Source organism: Panthera pardus, unplaced genomic scaffold, assembly GCF_024362965.1.
Source record: "Panthera pardus isolate Hobbes unplaced genomic scaffold, ASM2436296v1 HiC_scaffold_17, whole genome shotgun sequence".
Classification (NCBI taxonomy): Eukaryota; Metazoa; Chordata; class Mammalia; order Carnivora; family Felidae; genus Panthera; species Panthera pardus.
The window spans coordinates 136,904,974-136,924,017 of NW_026526732.1; the positions used below are offsets into that span (position 1 = coordinate 136,904,974).

General features: G+C 32.8%; 2 protein-coding genes across 17 annotated transcripts in view; one reads left to right on the top strand and one right to left on the bottom strand.

The window, feature by feature from the left end:
- RUNX2 (RUNX family transcription factor 2) overlaps positions 1-14,957 on the bottom strand; it is a 326,738-nt gene extending 311,781 nt beyond the window's left edge. For 3 of the 13 annotated variants that reach the window (XR_008423075.1, XM_019457310.2, XM_053904965.1), the window contains exons 1-2: positions 14,738-14,927; positions 14,416-14,539 (exon numbers count right to left, since the gene is read on the bottom strand). Coding sequence is in view for 12 of the 13 variants with exons in the window: in XM_019457310.2 (XP_019312855.2) it covers positions 14,416-14,539; positions 14,738-14,875 (262 nt within the window). In the remaining variant the exon portion in view is untranslated. Of the gene's footprint in view, positions 1-14,415; positions 14,540-14,737 lie in introns of all 13 variants that reach the window. The other 10 variants (XM_053904964.1, XM_019457308.2, XM_053904963.1 and 7 more) reach the window with 8 other exon arrangements.
- Positions 1-19,044, top strand: part of SUPT3H (SPT3 homolog, SAGA and STAGA complex component) — a 543,233-nt gene that overhangs the window by 40,989 nt on the left and 483,200 nt on the right. The gene's annotated exons all lie outside the window — the stretch shown is intronic.

The following is a 19,044-nucleotide window of genomic DNA, read 5'->3' on the forward strand; positions in this document are numbered from 1 at the left end:
GTCAGTTTCTTAAAAGTTTCTCAGAGTTAGAAATTAGGAGTAAACTACCAGTTGCTCTTCACTCGGCATCAGAAAAGAACTCTGGAACCGACATGAAGTGGACAATTTCGGGGAGCTGGTAATATGTGAACAAGCTGGACCCTCCCTTAATTGAATGTTGTTTTGAACAGGGTTTCTCAAACTTTGCTTTTCCTGGGGATCTTGTGAAAGTGCAGATTCTGATTCAGAAAGTGTGGGGTGAGGCCTGAGGTTCTGAATTTTTATGCAAGCTTTCAGGTGCTGCTGGTGCCACTGCTCTGTGGACCACACTGTGAGTAATCAAATTTAGCCTCTTCGAGACGATTTCAGGATTGAGTGATTGTATGTATTAACACAATGTATGTACATACAGTGTATCTACATACATACTACGATGTATGTAGTAATAACTGCAATGATTTTTCCTGACTGGGTTGTAGGCACTTTACATGCATGTATCTTATTTAATTTTCATGGAAAACTTTCAAGGTAGGTAGTAAACATCTTTACAGGAATGAAGGAATTGAGACACAGGGAGCTTAAGTAACTTGCTCAGGTTTTTAAAATTGGTGTAACTGGGACATATTTTTTTTATTTCTTACATTTTTTTTTAAAAGTTTTTCTTTTAATTCCGGTTAGTTGACATACAGCGTACCATAGTTTCAGGTGCATAGTACAGCGATTCAGCACTTTCATGATTGGCTCAGTGCTCATCACGGCAAGAATAATTGGTGTAACTGGGATATAAACTTAACACCAAAATCCTTGCTGGGTCTGTTGTGTTTATGAGATTCTATGGCTTTTTTGAAACTGGTTTTCCCACATAAAAATAATTTCTAATTGTAGGAATTTGCTCTGTTTCTTAAACTTGAGCATGGGGGAAAAAACACTACATCATTACCAGTACCAAATTTGTTGTATGGGTTAATGTTAAACATTAAAACATAGTGTCCCCTAAATTTTTTCAGTTGCAATATTTGTATTTTTTTTTAGTTGAAAAATACTGGCAAGTATAAAAAAATCTTTCACAATTCTGCTCTTATCCAAACATAGTGATCATTACCATTTTGAGTTCCTCTGACAACATGTACACCCCTGAACAGGTAAACACAATATTGAACTTGTGTTGTTTACAATTAGGATCTTTCTGTTTCCTGCACTAGGCGCAGCTTTAATAATGATAAAGTCAAAACTCTTGCGACTTTACCCTCCCCTGTTTTTCTCCTAACTACCGGCAACACCACTGTCCTCTCCTCTGGGCTGCAGTCTCCTTTTCCCAGTCCTTGCTTCTCCCAGCGACCGCTGCCAAATTCTGCTGCTGGTTTCTTTGTAATCCCTCTTCAGTTTAACCATGTTTTCCACATTCTGGCCGAGTTTTTTCCTACTAGATTAATGACTGGTAAATCACCATGTCATCCTAAATTTACTCTCTGCTTCATTGGTTGATTGTTCTGGCTGCACAAAAAACCTTTGGTCTCTTCTCGCATCTTTGCCGTCTGGTGACTTCTGATGAAATAAGTGTGAACCCCTGCAGAGTTTAAGCTAAAGCCAGCAAAGCATCTTCCCTTACCAACTTTTCTTTCTAACCAAATCTTTTTCTGTCTTGTCCAATGCCAGATAGAGTACGAGTTTGCATGCTTCCTTTTCTGAATTGTGTATCTAGGATTTTATACCTGCGTATGTACTTATTTAATTTTAATAAATGTTTCTACTTTATTCTACCTCATTAAAGTTGTTTGTGTGATCATTACACCATTGTGTATCAAATTAAAAATGGGTGCAGGATGTTTGGAGAGGTTTGTTGATGTTTGCAGATGTTTAAACAGCTTTCTCTTCTTCCCCGTTTTTTATTCTTTGAGCAAATGTCTCATCTACCTGCCATCACCTGTGGCTCCTGGCCAGGGCATCTTTTCTCAGTGGACCCATACAGACAGTGATACAATCTCACAGCTTTCTTCCTATCCTCTTTCAGAAAAACAGCAGGTAGAACTCTTTTATGGCTTCTGTAAGAATTTCTGTTTTTAGTAATAGTGGAGAAATGGCTGTGGATGACATTGGGATAAATAGTACATGTCAAAGAGTTACTTCCTAGAATCTCTTTGGTGGGCAAAGAACAGGTACCTTTATCAGTGGGTCTTTGGGAACATCAAAGATTTAAGTGAGCAAGAATTTGAGAAATTGTAATTACAGATTAAGATTTAGGGATTAAAGTCCTCTTGTTCACTTAGCATGAGTATGGGTATGTAAGCCTTTTTAGGTAGAACAGTGAGAACCATGGTAAAAGGAATGTTATGCATTATTACAGAAACTAGGATTTGACTCCAGACCTGACTGACGTAAAAGCCGTGACTGAAATCTTTATTGTTTTAATTTTACAAACAAGGAGGATTACAAATTCCTGTGTTTAATGTAACAGTGTAATTTTTAACTCCTAAAATGGTATTTTCATATCAGATGAAGTATATAGGGTATGGTGTGGATATTGAATAAGATTATTGATTATGATGATTGGTTAAGAATGATTTAATTCCCTGGAACCTTCATTTTCTGGTCAAACCTGACCGAAGTCTTATCCCTTGGTACACTCTTTAGTTATATTTTTCCTTAATCTCTTTGGTTCTCACTGACCAGTATTACTTAAAGATCTACTTTGGGAGAATTTGGAGTCTCAAAGATGATCTCTTGTATTTTGTCAATTTAATAACTTTACCTTAATGATGTTACTGAGAATTGATACCTGTATAGATGAAATTGGGGATTTCTTATCACCTTAACTTCATCAAGGTTATATATACCACTATAAGGTAGTAGTGGAGAGTGAGAAAGCTTGGGTTTGAATGTCTGCTCTTCGACTGTATGCATGACCTTGGGCAGGTTTTATTACCTCATATTACCTCAGTTTCCTCATCTGTAAAGAATTGTAATACCCATTTCATATAAAGGAATTCAGAGAATTAAAGGAAATAATCTTTATAAAGGGTTTAGCACAGTGCCTGGCACAATAAGGAGTCAACCAAGAAAAGCTAACATAAAACAAAATAGAGTTTCAAGGTATAGTGTTGGAGGTACATTGGGCACATATATTTTCTTAAAAGACATTAATATACACTTAATTAAATATATTTAAAGTTTAAAATACTGAGTTTTTAGAATATATACTTAGAATACCTACTTAACCTAGAAGAAAAAGACAAGTAATATTTTTGGCTGTATTCATCTTACTGAATTATCTATGCTTCTGACCTTTTTCTTATTAGTGTTACTGGTTGGACATATTATCATTGTCTAACATCTCTACTAGAAGATGGGGAAAAGAAAGTAACAGACTGAAATTTTAATGTTTTCTTTCTTGTGAATAAGCTTTGCAAATGTTGAGGGGGGGAAACAATTTGGAAATGTATATATTTTTGTATATGCATCTTGTCTTAACTTATTTCTGGGTGTATTAAAAGTTGGCTCCCTCTTGGTCCCCAAATGTGGCTAATTTACTTGTAGAGCCTTGTCTAAAATAATTCCCAAGCCTCTCTCATGTCCCCTTCCTCCTCAAGGCATATTCCTCAGGTGATTCTGTTGATCTGGGCTGTTACGAACCCTGTGTAGCCCTGTGAGCCCTTTAGTGGAACATACTTACTCAATCCTTTTTCTTTTCTTTTCTTTTTCTTTTTTTTTTTTTAAAGCATTATGGTTGAGTAATAAGGGCCCTGAGTTTACTTTGAAAGATATGTATGGCAATAAAAGTCTCCTTTTAAGAAAATTTGTCAACTATTTGTGCCATCTCTGAACTCAGATCACTCATTATAATATGATTATGTTTTTAAATACTTATTTCCACTTATGTTCAAGTGGGTTCTTTTTTTTTAAAGAAAAATATAAATCAGATAGGCCATTAAGCATATAAACATTTTTATTTTTAATTTCATTCTGATATTACCGTATTTCTGTGTTTTATGATATCCTGCTTAGAGTATGTCTCATGAAATGTTTGATACCAGTGTGCCCTCAGAGGGGGACCTGGGCCTCGGGTGAGGCAAGCAAAGTTCCTAGGGCTCAGCATTTAAGGAGGCACTCACTTTCAGGGTTGTGCACAAGTAAGGACCTCCTTGAATGTTGTGCCCCAGATGCCTGCTTGCCTCGTCCCAGCCCTGCTTCAGAGAAGTAGGCTGCATATAAATTATTTTAATTTTGGTTTAGCATAATCGCATGCATGCTTGGATGCTTTATAAAAAATTAATGACAAAATGAAAATAATGTGGCCAAAGCCAAATAGATATTACCCAGAAGAAAGTTAACTATTTGAAAAAGATAATGTTATCATTTTATTCTTGCATGTTCAGTAATTGTCAGAACTTCAGAAATTCCAGTTCGGTAGAATCTTGTCTCACAGTGAAATGTGCTTGGTTGTCGTATCTACTGGCAGCTATCTGAAATCTATCATAAGTTTCTTAATTTGATATATAGTACATTCAGCTCTTAAACTTACGGATATCATTGAAGTAATAAGTAGTGACTCCAGTTTTACTACATTTTTATTAATAATTTTAGAATTCTTTGAGAATTTGCCTATGATTTTTCCTTTTTCTTTTTTTTGAGGGCTACATCTGGAAATGCTCAAAAGTTGTTTGCCTTTTTGAGAGAACAGTTTGCAGTGAAAGTATAACTCCTTTAGAGGTGAGGTTCAAGTTAACGAATGATGAACCATAATGTGAGGAAGCATAATATTGTGAATTATTATTTGGCAAACATGACTAATGCAGGCATTAGCTGCTGAAGCCATTAATAAAGTACCACTTGTAGAAAGCTAGAGAGATAGGTAACACAGAACTTTCTCTGTCAACTCTCAGAATGTAAACTAGAGTACAACTTAGTTTATTCAATAAGGACTGAATTCTTTAAGTTTGATATGTTTGTAGGTTCCATGATTAATGTGTAACTAGAATATGAAAGTGAGTATTTAGAGTCCGTTAAAATGTGTAGATGTGACATCATTGTCAAGGCAGACATTTTATTTCTTAAAAGTTAGAATTTATTTAAATGCACCTTTTTTTCCTCAAAATAAATTTTTCTTTCTCCTTACCATGGTGCCAACGTAAGTTTTCCTAAATAGAATTATTTAATATTTAGGTCTGTTAATAGTTTTGAAAAAAAACAAATACCCATAACAACCAGGGGTGGAGGAGTATCTAGATTTGTTTTTAGCTTTTCTTTTTCATGGTTTCTCAGAAGTGTGTCATATTATAAATACATTCAAAATGTTTTGCTCTGAGGATATGTAGCATTCCTATAAAGGTTAAATCAATAAAAATGATTTGGACACATTCCTAAGCATGGCTAGAACAGGTAGTCCGTTGTTTTAGGTACCCTTGAGTTCCTGGAGCAGCTCATTATGGCGTAGCAAAAGAACTTACTAAAACTTGCTTTCTATGTGTAGATGCATCAGCTTAAAAAAAGTAAGATTTTCTGGCCTTCGAGAAATGAATATTTTTTAAAGTAGCCCTGTGTATATTGATTTAACGATGTGTTTTAAAGTCAGTTACTAAGTTTTGAAGCTTTTTATTTTTTTCTTCCGAATGCTGAAGATCCATCATAATTGATAAGGAAGAGGTACGTACAGGGAAAATGCAGTGGGCAAGCCTTTCCAGCCAGTTTAGAATAAGTGGTAGTCTAATTAAAGAAAGTATCACACAATATAACTGGAAAATTAGGAATTCGGTGTGATTATTATTACTATTATTTTTTTTTTTTTGCCAGTTTAGAAGGAAGTTCTGTAGTCACTGGTATGTTATCTATTCATTTGAGCAGTTCAAAAGGCAAGCCTGTATTTAAAAGCGTTAAATTTAAGCATATATTTTAAAAAGCATATGTATTTCTCTTGTGCTTAGGGTTGGCTTTTTAGTGTGGTATCATTGCTAGGTAGAGTTTTACTTCATGCATCTGTTTGCTGTTTTCTTGTTCATTTCGTATGTTCGAGTATGTAAGTTTGTTTAAGGTTATATATAAGTTTTCAGGTCACGTTATTTTCACAGCTACTTTTCAAAAAATATCTTGGTCAGCTTACAATATGATGATTTTTCTTAAAATTTCCTTTAAAACAACATTGGGGTATTAGATTTTTTTTTGGATAATGGGACCTCAATGAAATGATTATGTATTTGGCAGATTAAGGTTTAAATCAAGGTGGCAAATTTGAGTTACATATATTAATGTAGTGTCATTTTAGAAAATCTCTTGCTATCATTTTCTACATGTAATATAATTACTTTGTGAATAAATACTTAATGAAAAATATTTTGTTATGTTATTTGTTGGAGCACATGCTTTTATTTCATAGCCAAGAAAATGGTTTGAACATGTCTTAGTAAAGTTTTTTATGTATATAAATTGTATAAATATAGAGTGTTTTAGCCATTTAGTAATTAATTTATCAATTTAAGCCAGATATTTCACTCTTATAAAAAAAGTTATTGAAGTATTTCTTGATGTATTTTGATTTTATCATTATATTTTTAAAAATAAGAATATTTATGAAAATTTACAAAAGCCTGATCTGCATATGGCTCCATTTCTTTCTGGATCTTTGTGAATGGTAATTTTAAAAAATCTCTTTATATGTTTTCTCTGGTCTTATTGGTACACTAAAATATTCTGCAATATACTTATGCATATTATAAAGGAAATACATTGTTAAATCTTTATTACTACATCAAGAATGGTGCTTGTCTGACAATACCAGTTGTCCTTATCTAGCTTAGATAATGATGTTTTTAAAACTAGGTGGATACTAGTGGCAAAAAGCTTTGAAAATGTTACAAATTTTCCTCCTAAGATAAAGGGAATGAAAGATAGAGACAGGGAGGGAGGCAAGAATTGGGAATGCAGAGAGAGAGACAGAGACAGAGACAGAGAGAGAGGGAGACAGAGAGAGAACATACTATATGTGTTTAGTTTTAACAACTCGGGGAATGTAAAGAATTCTGCGTGAACACTTGGGTTTTAATAATATGAAAAAAAGAATTTATATTATGGAGAGGAGGTTGGATTAATGATCAAAGGTTTGGATTACACTGAATTTTATGTTTATATTGCTTTACAAAGATACGGTAGTACACTGTGTAAGTACTATCTGCTTTATGGATTATCTTAAATATTTTCATTTTGCATTGAACTCTATTTGAAAGAGCAGTAGAATTTTTTCTGCATTTTTTCAGGAGTTGAATTACTTTGAAAGATTTACAAATTTTATGAGTAGTTAATTAATGAAAATTAATCTTACTAGATTACCTTTTATAACCAATTAGCTTGCCAAATACTAGGATGTTATTGTCTTAATGGAAGTTTTCTCTTAGAAATTTCTTTTAATGTCGTAGTATTTCGAATTGGGTGATAAAGTCCTTAGTATGAAATGCTTATATACTTTTACAGCTATTTATGTTATGGAAAACATATACTATGATATAATATAGATTATTAACATAAAGAAGTTTTCTTTCTATACTACATGTAATATAGTAATATACTGTTTATAATATATATAATATTGCAGATTTCTGTAATGTGATAGGATTTTATGAAATAAAGTAAGAATTCACTTTTCTTAAAAAATGTGTTATCTTTGAGCTACGTTTACAAAAAATCTTATAATAAAATTATTGATTCAAGGAAATCTGTGCCCTATATCTTTGAGATACATGTATGTCTATTTTCTAGGACCAGTTTACACCAATACAGTAAAACCAGGGGATTAAAATATTAATGATAAAATATAGCACTTACTGTCTTTTCAGCTTCATAGTGAATACATTTTGCTTAGATTCATTTAAGTAATTTTTAATCATCTGATAGAAATAATGATACCTTTTTACTTAAAGATTATCCTGGAAGTTTGAAGTTTAAATTGAGAAGTTCAGTAGAGAAATTTAAAAATAGAATTAATTATTACTGCTGAAACAAGATAAGCAAATTACAAATCACAATGCCTAATTTAAATTGTTTATGTAGGTTATATAGGCACTGAGTAAATATATAGAAAATTTACCTGTTTAGCTCTAGGCCAGAGTTGTTCTTTGAGAGAATGTCAATCAGTAGGTATCTGTTAGCAGATTAGTTACATTCATATTTACCTTTGTGAACTGTAATAATTCAACTGATAATCAGTGTTTAATTATTTTAAGTTTATGACTGGAAAATAATGTCCTTCAGGTTTTACAGGCATAGTTTTTGATTATTTTTATCTTGAATTTCCCGGTTGATGCTTGATGACCGTTAATGGTTTTACAGTTGGACATTGCTTTGTTAGTATACATGCAAAAAGTAATTGGTTATCTCTTACAAAAAACTACTAACAATACCTCAGTTAAATAATTTACAAATTTTTTCCTAATGATTATCTCAAGGTCTGTAGTCACTTATGTGTTTGTATGCACTTGCAAATGCATATACCATGTATTAAAATTTAGAGCAGACTGATAGTTGAAAGAGATTTAAGTTCTGTTTATGTGGCATATATTTTGTGTCTGTATAAAAATATGTCCATGTTCATATAAAGTTCTGTGGAGTACCACAACATCATTATTCTAGTTTTTCCAAAGAGACTGTGTGTATATGTTTTTCAAACCTTATTGATGATTGTTAATTGTGATTTGGCTAGCATTTTCCCTTTATTATTAATATTATTTTTTGCTTATGCTGAACCACAAAAGGGATTTAACTGTAAGACATCTGACTATAAGGAATATGTGAACAATGGCTTGGCGCATTCATGGTTCATACAAATTTTAGAGCAACCTATAAACACGTAAACTTTTGAGTTTTAAACTTAGTGTTTTACGTAATTGTACTTGATGGCATAATGATTTTAGTAGCTCCTATCGATGTAAAAAAATAAAAAAGCAAGTTTAAATGAAAAGTAAAATAAAATTCATTTATTTGATTTTGTGGTCAAAATTATTTGCCTTGCCCAGGATGTTTACCTGTACCTTGGTAAGAATGTCGCTTCTCTAATGTAAGTCACGTGTTATTTCTTAAGGGATGGCAATAGAAATAGTGCACATAAGCTGATTGCAACAGTGATCATAAATACATGTTTGAGAATAATGTTAACTTGGTAAATTTTCTGACATCGATATAATAATTTTAAGGTATCTTAAATAATATTAAAAATCGTGTTCATTTAATATGTCTAGATGGTGCAGAATTCCTTGTGGGCAATTGATTTAAAAAATCAAAACCAATTAATCAAGATATACTAACATTTGTCCTCTTTTTAATTAGAACCACAGTCACATTTGGTATGATTTTTGGTCCTGGAATATGTATTTGATGTTGAACTTATGAATATTAAGAAGAATATAGGGTGTTTACAGGAGATGTGTTAATGAATTTTTTTTCACTGCAAGTATTCAATGCTTATGTAGCAATTAGCCTTTAAAGGACTTTTAATTCTACAGCTAACTTTATGTGGAAATTGTTTTATATATCATGGTAAATGATGGGGTTTTTATTTACTGTTTGACGAAAGCATATTTATGAAAAAAATGCTTTAGACTTAACATGCTGTTCAATAATAACAGTAAGCACGTGAAATGTTTGATATGGTGTTACTTACATCCATCTAACACTAGTGGTTCCAAACCTTGAATCCTTTGTTCTTAAAAAAATGATATAAAGGGGAGAAAATTCCAAGAATTCACCGTAAGATGAAAATATTACATACAGTGTAATAAAAGGATATTTAATCTCAGTTTCTGTACAGATCTTTAAAAAGTTATGTGGGAACGTATAGACTGTTTTATATGTTTGCTGTTGAAAAGACAAAAGCTTGTGGTCAACTGTGGTGAAAATTGTAAGGAAACTCCCTTTGAATAAGGTATAGAATTTCCCCATTATTTTTTTGAATTGTAACACATTAATCAGAATACATATCCACTTAATCCCATAATCTCTGAAATGGCAGTATATTGTGTTAAGGTGTGTATTTTCATTATGTGAGAATTCCTTTTCTAAATATTTTAAAATAGTAAACATTTTAGATTTTGTGACGAATCTCCTTAAATTTGAGACAGCTTAGATTGTTTTCCTCTTTAGAAAATACTGTTGTTTATTGTCACCCTTATTATTGGAGTTCAATGACAGATTTATTTTATTTTATTTATTTTTTTGGTAGAATGACATCTTCAGTGGAATTCATTGGTATAGGAGAAAAAAACAATGCATGCAGCTAACCTATTGGGATATCTCTGCCTAAATTAGCATTGGTTTTACTAGCACCCATTTAATGACAAGTCTTAAGTGGTAAATGACTAGAAAAAATGGTTAACGCTTTTGTCACATTTACGATTTTATTACTTACAGGAAAGATTTTTTCATATTACAATTCATTTGTCTATCTGACCGTATGTGTAATATTTTTTAAAGAGACACTGTAGAGGTAGACTGTTCCAGTGAACCCTCTATATAAAAATATCTCTGAAGCCTTTTGTTAGGTAATAGCATTTGTGATCTTAATGCTCTTGAGGAGCTTTTGCATGACCTCACTATTAGCATTGTCACATTTTAGTCTCCTGGAACAAGGGTTAGAACAGCATGGAAGGTTGATATTTGTATGCTTTGGAGAGGAATTTGAGATGTTACCCTGTTTTGCCATCAGTTTTCAAGTAGGTACGGGTGCATCATTAATCATAGGAAATGCAAAAATAAATAATTCAGTCCCATTGGATTTTTTTATATGAATACTTACCTTTTCCCTTTTTTGTATATACAGTTGAGGTATTTAGGTAACCCCTAACCTTTAGCTTCAACAAAGAAGTACAGTATAAAAATATTACCACAGTTTTCATGTGAGCAGCTCTAGAGAGGGAAAAAAAAGTCCTCTAGATGGATATTTGTTGAAAAAAAAGTTGTGATACAGAATGTCTTAACTCAGCCCCAATACAGTACTTGAAGACCACCAGTGTATAAAATTGAAAGCACATGAGTTTTGAAGCACTAGAAAAGGTTTGTAATTGATTAGCGCTGCTTGAAAGTATTGAAGTACAGTGAGTTTTGATTTGTGAATGGTTCTATTCAATAAAGATTAATTCTGTGTGTTTGATAAAATCTTAGTGCCTTCAATGAGTTAGTTTTTTCCTCCCTCTGCAGTTTATTTAACCATCAAATATTTCAGTGTTCTTTTAACAAACTGGAACATTTCTATCTTACTGAATTTAACTTTAGCATGACTGATTTAAACAAGTCAAACTATCAGTGATTAGTTTGAAGGGTGTAATTGAATAGATTAATTTTTTGTCCTTGTAAAATAACGAAAACGTATCATAATGTTATCATGTATATTTCATGCCTTCCTTGTGATTTGGAGACCATCGGGAGAGGTTCATAATGACTAACAAAATATTTTTCTGTGATTTCTTTTAAATCCTTTGCATTTTAAAATGTTTCTAAGATTTCAAAAGTGAAATCTTTGTTTTTTATGTAAAATTAGGATTATTATAATTTAAAGTAATTTATATTATAAGTCTTTGGGAGTTGCATTGACATCCTTAACTTTTAATATATATTAGGGTGGTCTTCTGTGTATGTTCTTGACTTTTTAAATCGTCTCCCTAGATTTTTGGAAGTTAGCTGTCTTATTTTAGAAGCAAGTCATACCATTTCGACATTATTAAATTTTGAAACTGTAACGTTATTGACATGGACCACAACTATTACTTTGGAAATCAGTGTTTACACATCATATTTAGTCACTGTGACCAATTACAAAGGTTTTATGTGGAAATTTAATCAGTTAGCTGATATATTGTCATAAATAAGTTCTTAATTGTAAGATATTCCGTGAGTCAGATCTATCGTTTTCAACAGAGTTTAGTTATGATAAGTAATAGGCAGATTTTGAATAATGCAGATTGCAATTCTTGTTTAATTCAAGGTAAATGGTGTGCTGAGAGAGCAAGGACACTGAAACTCTATCTCTGTCACACACACACACACACACACACACACACACACACACATATTCTCACACACTTTTCGCTCTTATTTGAGGCGAGGCAGTTGGTCCGCGTGTGCTTTTTGTCCCTCACCTAGGAAAAGCCTAAGCTTCTAAAAAATTATTTTGCAGAACTGGATCACATTTTGCAAAAATTATTTTGCAAAACTGGACCTCATCACTGGATCACTTTTGACTTTTCATTAGGTTGTGCTGATAATCATTTATAAGAATTGAAGGCCCAAAGTGAGGTTTTAGACTTCGAATAGATTATGGGATGGGAGAAATGTTTGTAGTGTGATGACGGCCTATACATAATGTTCACTACATACCTATAATTAGTGTGGTGTAGTGGGTTCATCTTAAATTGTCCTCCGGGTGCTAAAGTACCATTTGGGGGTGGGAGAGGCTAAATTCCACTTTTCAGAAGAGAAGGAATTAGTTACGATGTCTAAAAATATAGGACACGCGATAGATGATCTTTTATCTGTTTAGTTCACTGTTATGCCTGGTTTAGAAACTTGGGCAAGGTTTGAAAATTCTACTGTAGAAATAGCTATTAAGGATGCCACAGAAATATAAGACCCCTCGTATGATAGGATAAAGAGCATTTTAATGTATTATTTGTGACAGGATTAATGTCTTTGCTTTTAATGCTCAAGTAGTCCTTGAAACTTGTGCTGTTCCCCTTCTGGTTAGAAAAAATGTATTGTTTTTCAAACAGTAATATTGTGGAAGCATAAGTTAACTGCTTGAGATGCCTGTTTCAAGTTATTCCTTCGTATAACAATAGTTTTAACCATTTTTTTCCTTATCTCTTGTGGGGGAACAGCAAAATTACCATGTGTAAGCTGTGATTATAATAGGGGCTGTACTGTAGCCTAGTTGTATATATGTTCTGCTTCCTGAATGCAGAAAATTTTGGAGTAATGTTTATTACCTACCATTACATTTCAAAAAAATAATCTGCGATTATTATATTGTATGTGTCGTAACTGAGGAGGCCCACTTCCAACTATATTGAGGGAGTCACTACAGCAATTTTACTTTTTTTTTTTTTTTTTTGTAAAATACAAACTGCGTTCCTTACCTTTTAAAGAGAAACCTTTTTTCTCCTTCAGGTTTAATTATTTCTCTTTGACCTAAACTAAGACTGATCCTCTCTGGTAGCCAGTTAAAATGTGTGAAGTAGGAGGAGTAAAGGAAACTCCAATCGTTAGTTGTAAGTTATAAAGCAAAGTTAATACAGGTATACAGAGCAAAAGGATTGATTTTAAAGGATAAAAGAAACTTTTATAAACTTGCCTTGTAGTTGGAAAATGCTGGACATCATAAAGAAAATCTTGTAAGTGTTTAGATATTTTACTCTAATACTGTGTCAGCTGATGAATGTTGAAGTGGTTTACTTTTGTGTATCAACATTAATTTGAAATCGAATATTAAGGGACTATATTATGCCTGTTTTCTTTGAAAGTTCAGCATGATTTAATAGGTATGGCTTTTTAAAATCATGCAGGGTATCCTTGCAGAGTTTTGTTTTTCATGAGACTAAACGGTATTCATTTTGGTAGGTCCAAGAATATGATTAAAAGAATCCTAGACATTTCAGTGCTTGCCGTGTGTTTATAACAAGTTTTCCATATGGGTAATAGTGTGTAGATGTAAAATTAAAATTATATAGAAAATATAATGGCGTGTAAGTTTTTAAACTTACAGTTCTGTGAACTATTTCATATCCTGGATGTCCTGGGTAACTATAAAGATTTTTTGAAAATGGCTATTACATGCTTATAATTTTATATAGGAATATATGCTTCAATTATACGAAGTTGTGTAGAAACAAACTTGTGCACCTATCGTACGATGCAGGGGAAGCTTACAGATAGATTTCTTTTAGTGGAGCTGGTTAAAATGTTAAACTACTGCAGGTTTATTTCTGCAGTGGAGCATAATGGTAGAGCATAATGTCGAGATAATTCTGTGGTCTGTTATTTTGTAAAATTGCTTCCTTTTTGAAGTTTGCTCAAATATTGGGAGCTGCCAGGGTGAATACTTCATAACACTTTGATTAATTTAGTGTTTCATTGTATTTCACTGAGGGTTAATGAGAAGACTAAGCTTTCTTTCACTGTTTTTAACCACCTCATTTCTACAACTCTAGAAAACATTTTGACTAATGTTAGATAATGTAATTTTTTCTATTTCAGTCATTCCTTCGAGAAGTAGATAAGTTACAGATGCCAAATGCAAACATGTACAGCAATTTCATTTTTTCAATTTTTAGTGCAGCAAAATAACATTATTATCATAATCTTTAATATAGTACGTTACCCGGAAAAGCTAGCAGTTTATCCAAGAAGCATACCTTTTTGTTTAACAGGTTCATCTCTTACAGGATTTTAAAACATGATAACACTTACCCCAAAAGAAGTTTTGCTGACATGGTGTCACTGTGCTGAAGAGGCTGTTTGATGCCATAGTCCCTCCTTTTTTTTTCAGACAGAACTTGTACCCTCTGTTGTAAATTCTGCTTGCAGCCTTAAACTGAAAATACAAACCATACCCAAACCTTGTTTTAGTTTTACAGTATGCCTGGAGTACATAGACTTTCTATTTATTTTTTTCTGTCAAGAAATTATGTAGCTGGTAACATGTGAAAAGCAAGGAAACAAAACAAAAAGAATGAGCAAATATTTGAAGGACCTACTATTACTGCATAGACTGTGGTTAGAGAGCACTCACTGACTCTGTTGGTCTCGGTGGCTGGTAGTGACCTGCGGAGATTAACCATTTAAAAACCAGAGACTTCTTGCTGTCCTCCTGGAGAAAGTTTGCACCGCACTTGTGGTTCTGTGGTTGTTTGTGAGGCGAATGAAGCATTCACACAATCCAAAAAAGCAAAAGCTTTAAAACTCCTTTTTTTTGCAAGCACTATTACTGGAGAGACAGAATCATGTGGTTTGTGACCTCACAGTACTCCAAGTGAAGTGGGACTGCCTACCACTGTGGCTTTTCCCCCCTTGCTCTTGCTCTCTCTCTCTCTCTCTCTCTCTCTCACTGTCTCCCTCTCTCTCCCTGACAAAAGGCTTGTGGTAAGGCCCTTCCTGGCATCCAGAAGGATATAGCTTTTTAATTTTTGTGACTCATGAGGATTTGGATAGAATACAAATGCTGAAGGAGCCCAAACTCCTGTAAGGTTAAGCATTTGTAGAGCTGAACTCTGCAGTTAAGGTTTTCCTTTCTGTTCCCCTACCCCCACTTTTTTTTTTTTTTTCTCTTTTGCCTCCTTTTATTTAGTTCATTATTGTGTCTGTGGAAAAGAACAAAATTGGCTCAAGAGGCTGTGTGAAATTCTGAACAACAGTGATGATTTACAATAATTTACATCTTTGGATTGTATCACATTCTGGGGTCTGCTTCATATTTGCTGGGTGATTGGAGTCCTTCTGTTTTTCTTTTTCTTGTCTTTTTAAACTTGTGAATCTGTAACTCATTGTAAAAAAGTTTACCTTTCTTAAGGTCTGGTTGCAAACTGCTTGCCGGGCTTGACTGTAATTGGCTGTCATGAAAGTGTTAGTCTTGAGATTCCTTTACAAATACTAAATCATGTCTCTCTAGCTAATGTATGATCAATATTAGATGCCGGCTCCTACCATAAAGATTAAACTTGGTTAGTATCTTTCGTATTAAGTGTAATCAGTATCTTTTGTATCTCAATACCAGTTTGAGGATCTTACAAAAAATGAATGGCAGTAATTGTAACGTACTTTATTGGATGAATCTTAGTGTTTTTTTATGCTTGTAATTTTTAATTTTCAAAGAAATATATTCATTTTATATCATTCTTTGGATAGTTTATTTGGATGTTAACTTTAACAGAGCCTTTGACAGCAAATCTTACATATACATCTATAAAGTAAAATTCTTATGTTGTAACTTAGATTGTTCAATGTTATTGACTTTATAAGCTCAGAATGGAGTGGGTTAACAGAAGCTGTATTTTTTGTTTATAATGGAAGCTTTGAAATAAATTACAAAATGCTGTGTGTAGTAAGGAATAATGCACACAGACAGAGTATGTTAGTCGTCTCGATTTGCTAATTCTGATTCAGAAGAAAATTGGAAACATCTTTGGGAAACTATCTCCTTTTTTGCCCCTTTGGACAAGTATGTATAGAACTCATTTTCTTATTAGGATGATTATATATCATAGGCAGAGAATTTCATATTTATGAATAGAGCTTCCTGTTTTCATCAGTTGGGAGCGATGGGGTATTTTTCAACAAAAATTATAAAGCCGAACAGACCAATTTTCTAGGCTTTTTTTTTTTTTTTTTTTTTTTTTTTGCCATTTATCCACGCCACTCTGAATTTGCATGTTAGACTTCTTCCTAGTGTGATAGTAACTAGGAGTGTCGTGAAGTAAATGGCTGGGAGGGTGGGCGGAGACAGCGAATTACAAAACATTATTTGGGGTTTATAAAGGGGTTAGGGCTGGAAAACACCAAGGAGGTGTTGTTACAGCCAAAAATACTCCTGCTTATGGTCTTCCTAGCACAGTTTATTATCTGCTATTGGTTTTTATTAGATAAATGTCCAAGTACATTCATAAGTTTCTTTAACAAAAATTCATTTGCCCAAAATATACTAGGAAGACATGAGCATGGCTTTAATCTTTTATGATTCAGATGTCCAGAACTTTCTCATAATAAACTTTCAGTGATAGAAAACCAAAAACACATTTTAGTGTCTTATTTTAAATATAGCTTTATTTTGCCTCACGGGGTGTGTAAACAGGTTTTACATTGAAAAGTAAAACCTTTCATTTAACATGCAAGCTACTCAGTTTTCTTTTTCGTAGATAAGGTGTACCAGTATGATCTATATCGAATTAATTTCTAGAGTAAGCTAAAGGAGGGATTTGTATATAGTACCATATGTACATACAATAGCAGAATGAGGAAATTGAGAAAACTTAGGTAGTGTGGTAAGTCAATGCTTTTCTTCTTTTAGAATGAAGTTTTCGTTTCTGCATAAGGATTCTTTGACATCGTACGACCCAACTCTTTGCTAAATATTTGCCCCTTAAAATAATTTTTTTTTATTGAGCATACTTTGGCCCTCCAAATTGACTAATATGTATTTGGATAATTTTTACATCTGTGTGTCTATTAACTGCCTGCTATCTTTTTGCAGGTAACTGTCCTGTACGTAATTTTTTGGTCAGAGTGATTACTCTTACTGCATAAGAGTTTCCTAGATATTGTTGATTATGCCCTTTCTTTCCCTGTGAGGCCCTTCTTCTGGCAGGAGAAGTCATGTGCTTTAAAGTTTGTATATTCATCATCCACACATTTTTTTTTTCTAAATTGAAAATACATCCTGTTTGCAGCAAATATTACTTTGTGGTAAAAATTTTAAAACAACAGTGATAACTGGTACACGTTTGATAATTGATAGTTTGTTTCCTTAGAAATAATATTACCTGTGATGAAGAGACTGACTCAGAAAAGCTACTGCAAATAAACCTCTTGATTATACATTTATACTATGCTTAAACTTAGAGATGGAAACCATAGACCCTCAAAACTACATCCTTTTTGGGGATATGTTAGTATTTGCTGTGTTGTAGTAAGTGACAAGTTTAGGTCGGCTGTATAAATTACGTACTTTAATGCCACGGAAATGAAAAGTAAAGCAATTATCTTGCTTCCCCATTATTTTGTATTTAATAAATTTGTCAACATTGGTTGAACTTTTTATATTATATACTAAAAAGTGTTTTAAATGCTACATATATCTTTATGGCTACCTTTTGAATTATTTTTTATTTTCTGAACTAATGATCCTATTTGAATGCAGTAATTTTATCTGTATCAATCGTGTGCTCATTTCTGTTTGTTTTTTTAAATTGTTTTATACTTCTATTTGCTACTCTTCTATTTTTCTTTTAATTGAAAACAATAGGAGCAAATGGTTTGATGTTGGAATTTTATAAATTGTAGAAATACTGATTTGGCTTAAAATGTTTTCCCTGATTGTGTGGTTTTTAGTAAAATGAACTTTCTTACTCTCTTCTTTCAACTTGGTATTTTTTGACAATGTTTTTTGGATTTGATGTGTAACTGTTTAACTTTACATAACATTTATTGGGCCTTATATTGATAATTTGAAAAAATTTTATATTAGTAAGATATGTATAATTTTACTAATATTTTCAATCATGGTGATGAGAGGTTAATTCCACTTACTTTAGTGGGGTATATGTTCATGTATACAACTGCATGCACATGTATGGTTTTGTGTGTTTGTACAGGGTGTTATTTTGTGGTACTTTTTGTAATGAGAGTATTTCTTCTGGTTTTTTTTTTTTTTTCTCCTCAGTTTGTTTTAATTAAATTCTGTAAAAACCCAAAGTACCACCATGTCCATAATTGTTTGAACAGCTTCATTTGGTTAGTAGTAGCAGCTATCTGTCTCAATGTGAGATTATGTAGAAATTGGATGCCAAAAGAGAAAATCTTAAGCTTTCTCTCTCCCTCTAGCCCCCTTTGCTGCCCCCCCCCCTCACTTTCTCCCTCTTTCCCCCTTCTTTCTTCCCTCTCTCCTCCAGGCCTTTTTTTGGTTTCTCTTTTTCTGTTTTGGCATTTCTATAAAGTCTCAAAGTAGTTTCTTAAAGTTCTTGGAGGGGATACTGACATTAATCCTCACTAATGAATACCTGGTAGGTTTGAAGCCCCTAACGTTCAAGGCAAAGCATTGTTATATCCTGATATGGTTCACCTCATTTGTTAGATGATATTGGCATCTGATTAGAGATTTTCCTTGTTTTAATAGTTTTTAATTTTTTTCTCTGTGTTAATTTACTTGTAACACATTGTTTCACATGACTTTAACACTTTAATTATGAGTATTACGTCCTCCCTGCCCCCCCCCCCCCGGTTGTTCTTTGAAGTACAGAGTGGTCCATACTTGTTTAATACAGTTATATAAATCATTTCTTATAATTATTAGAACAATTCATCTTCTAATGCTGTCATTTTTCTAAG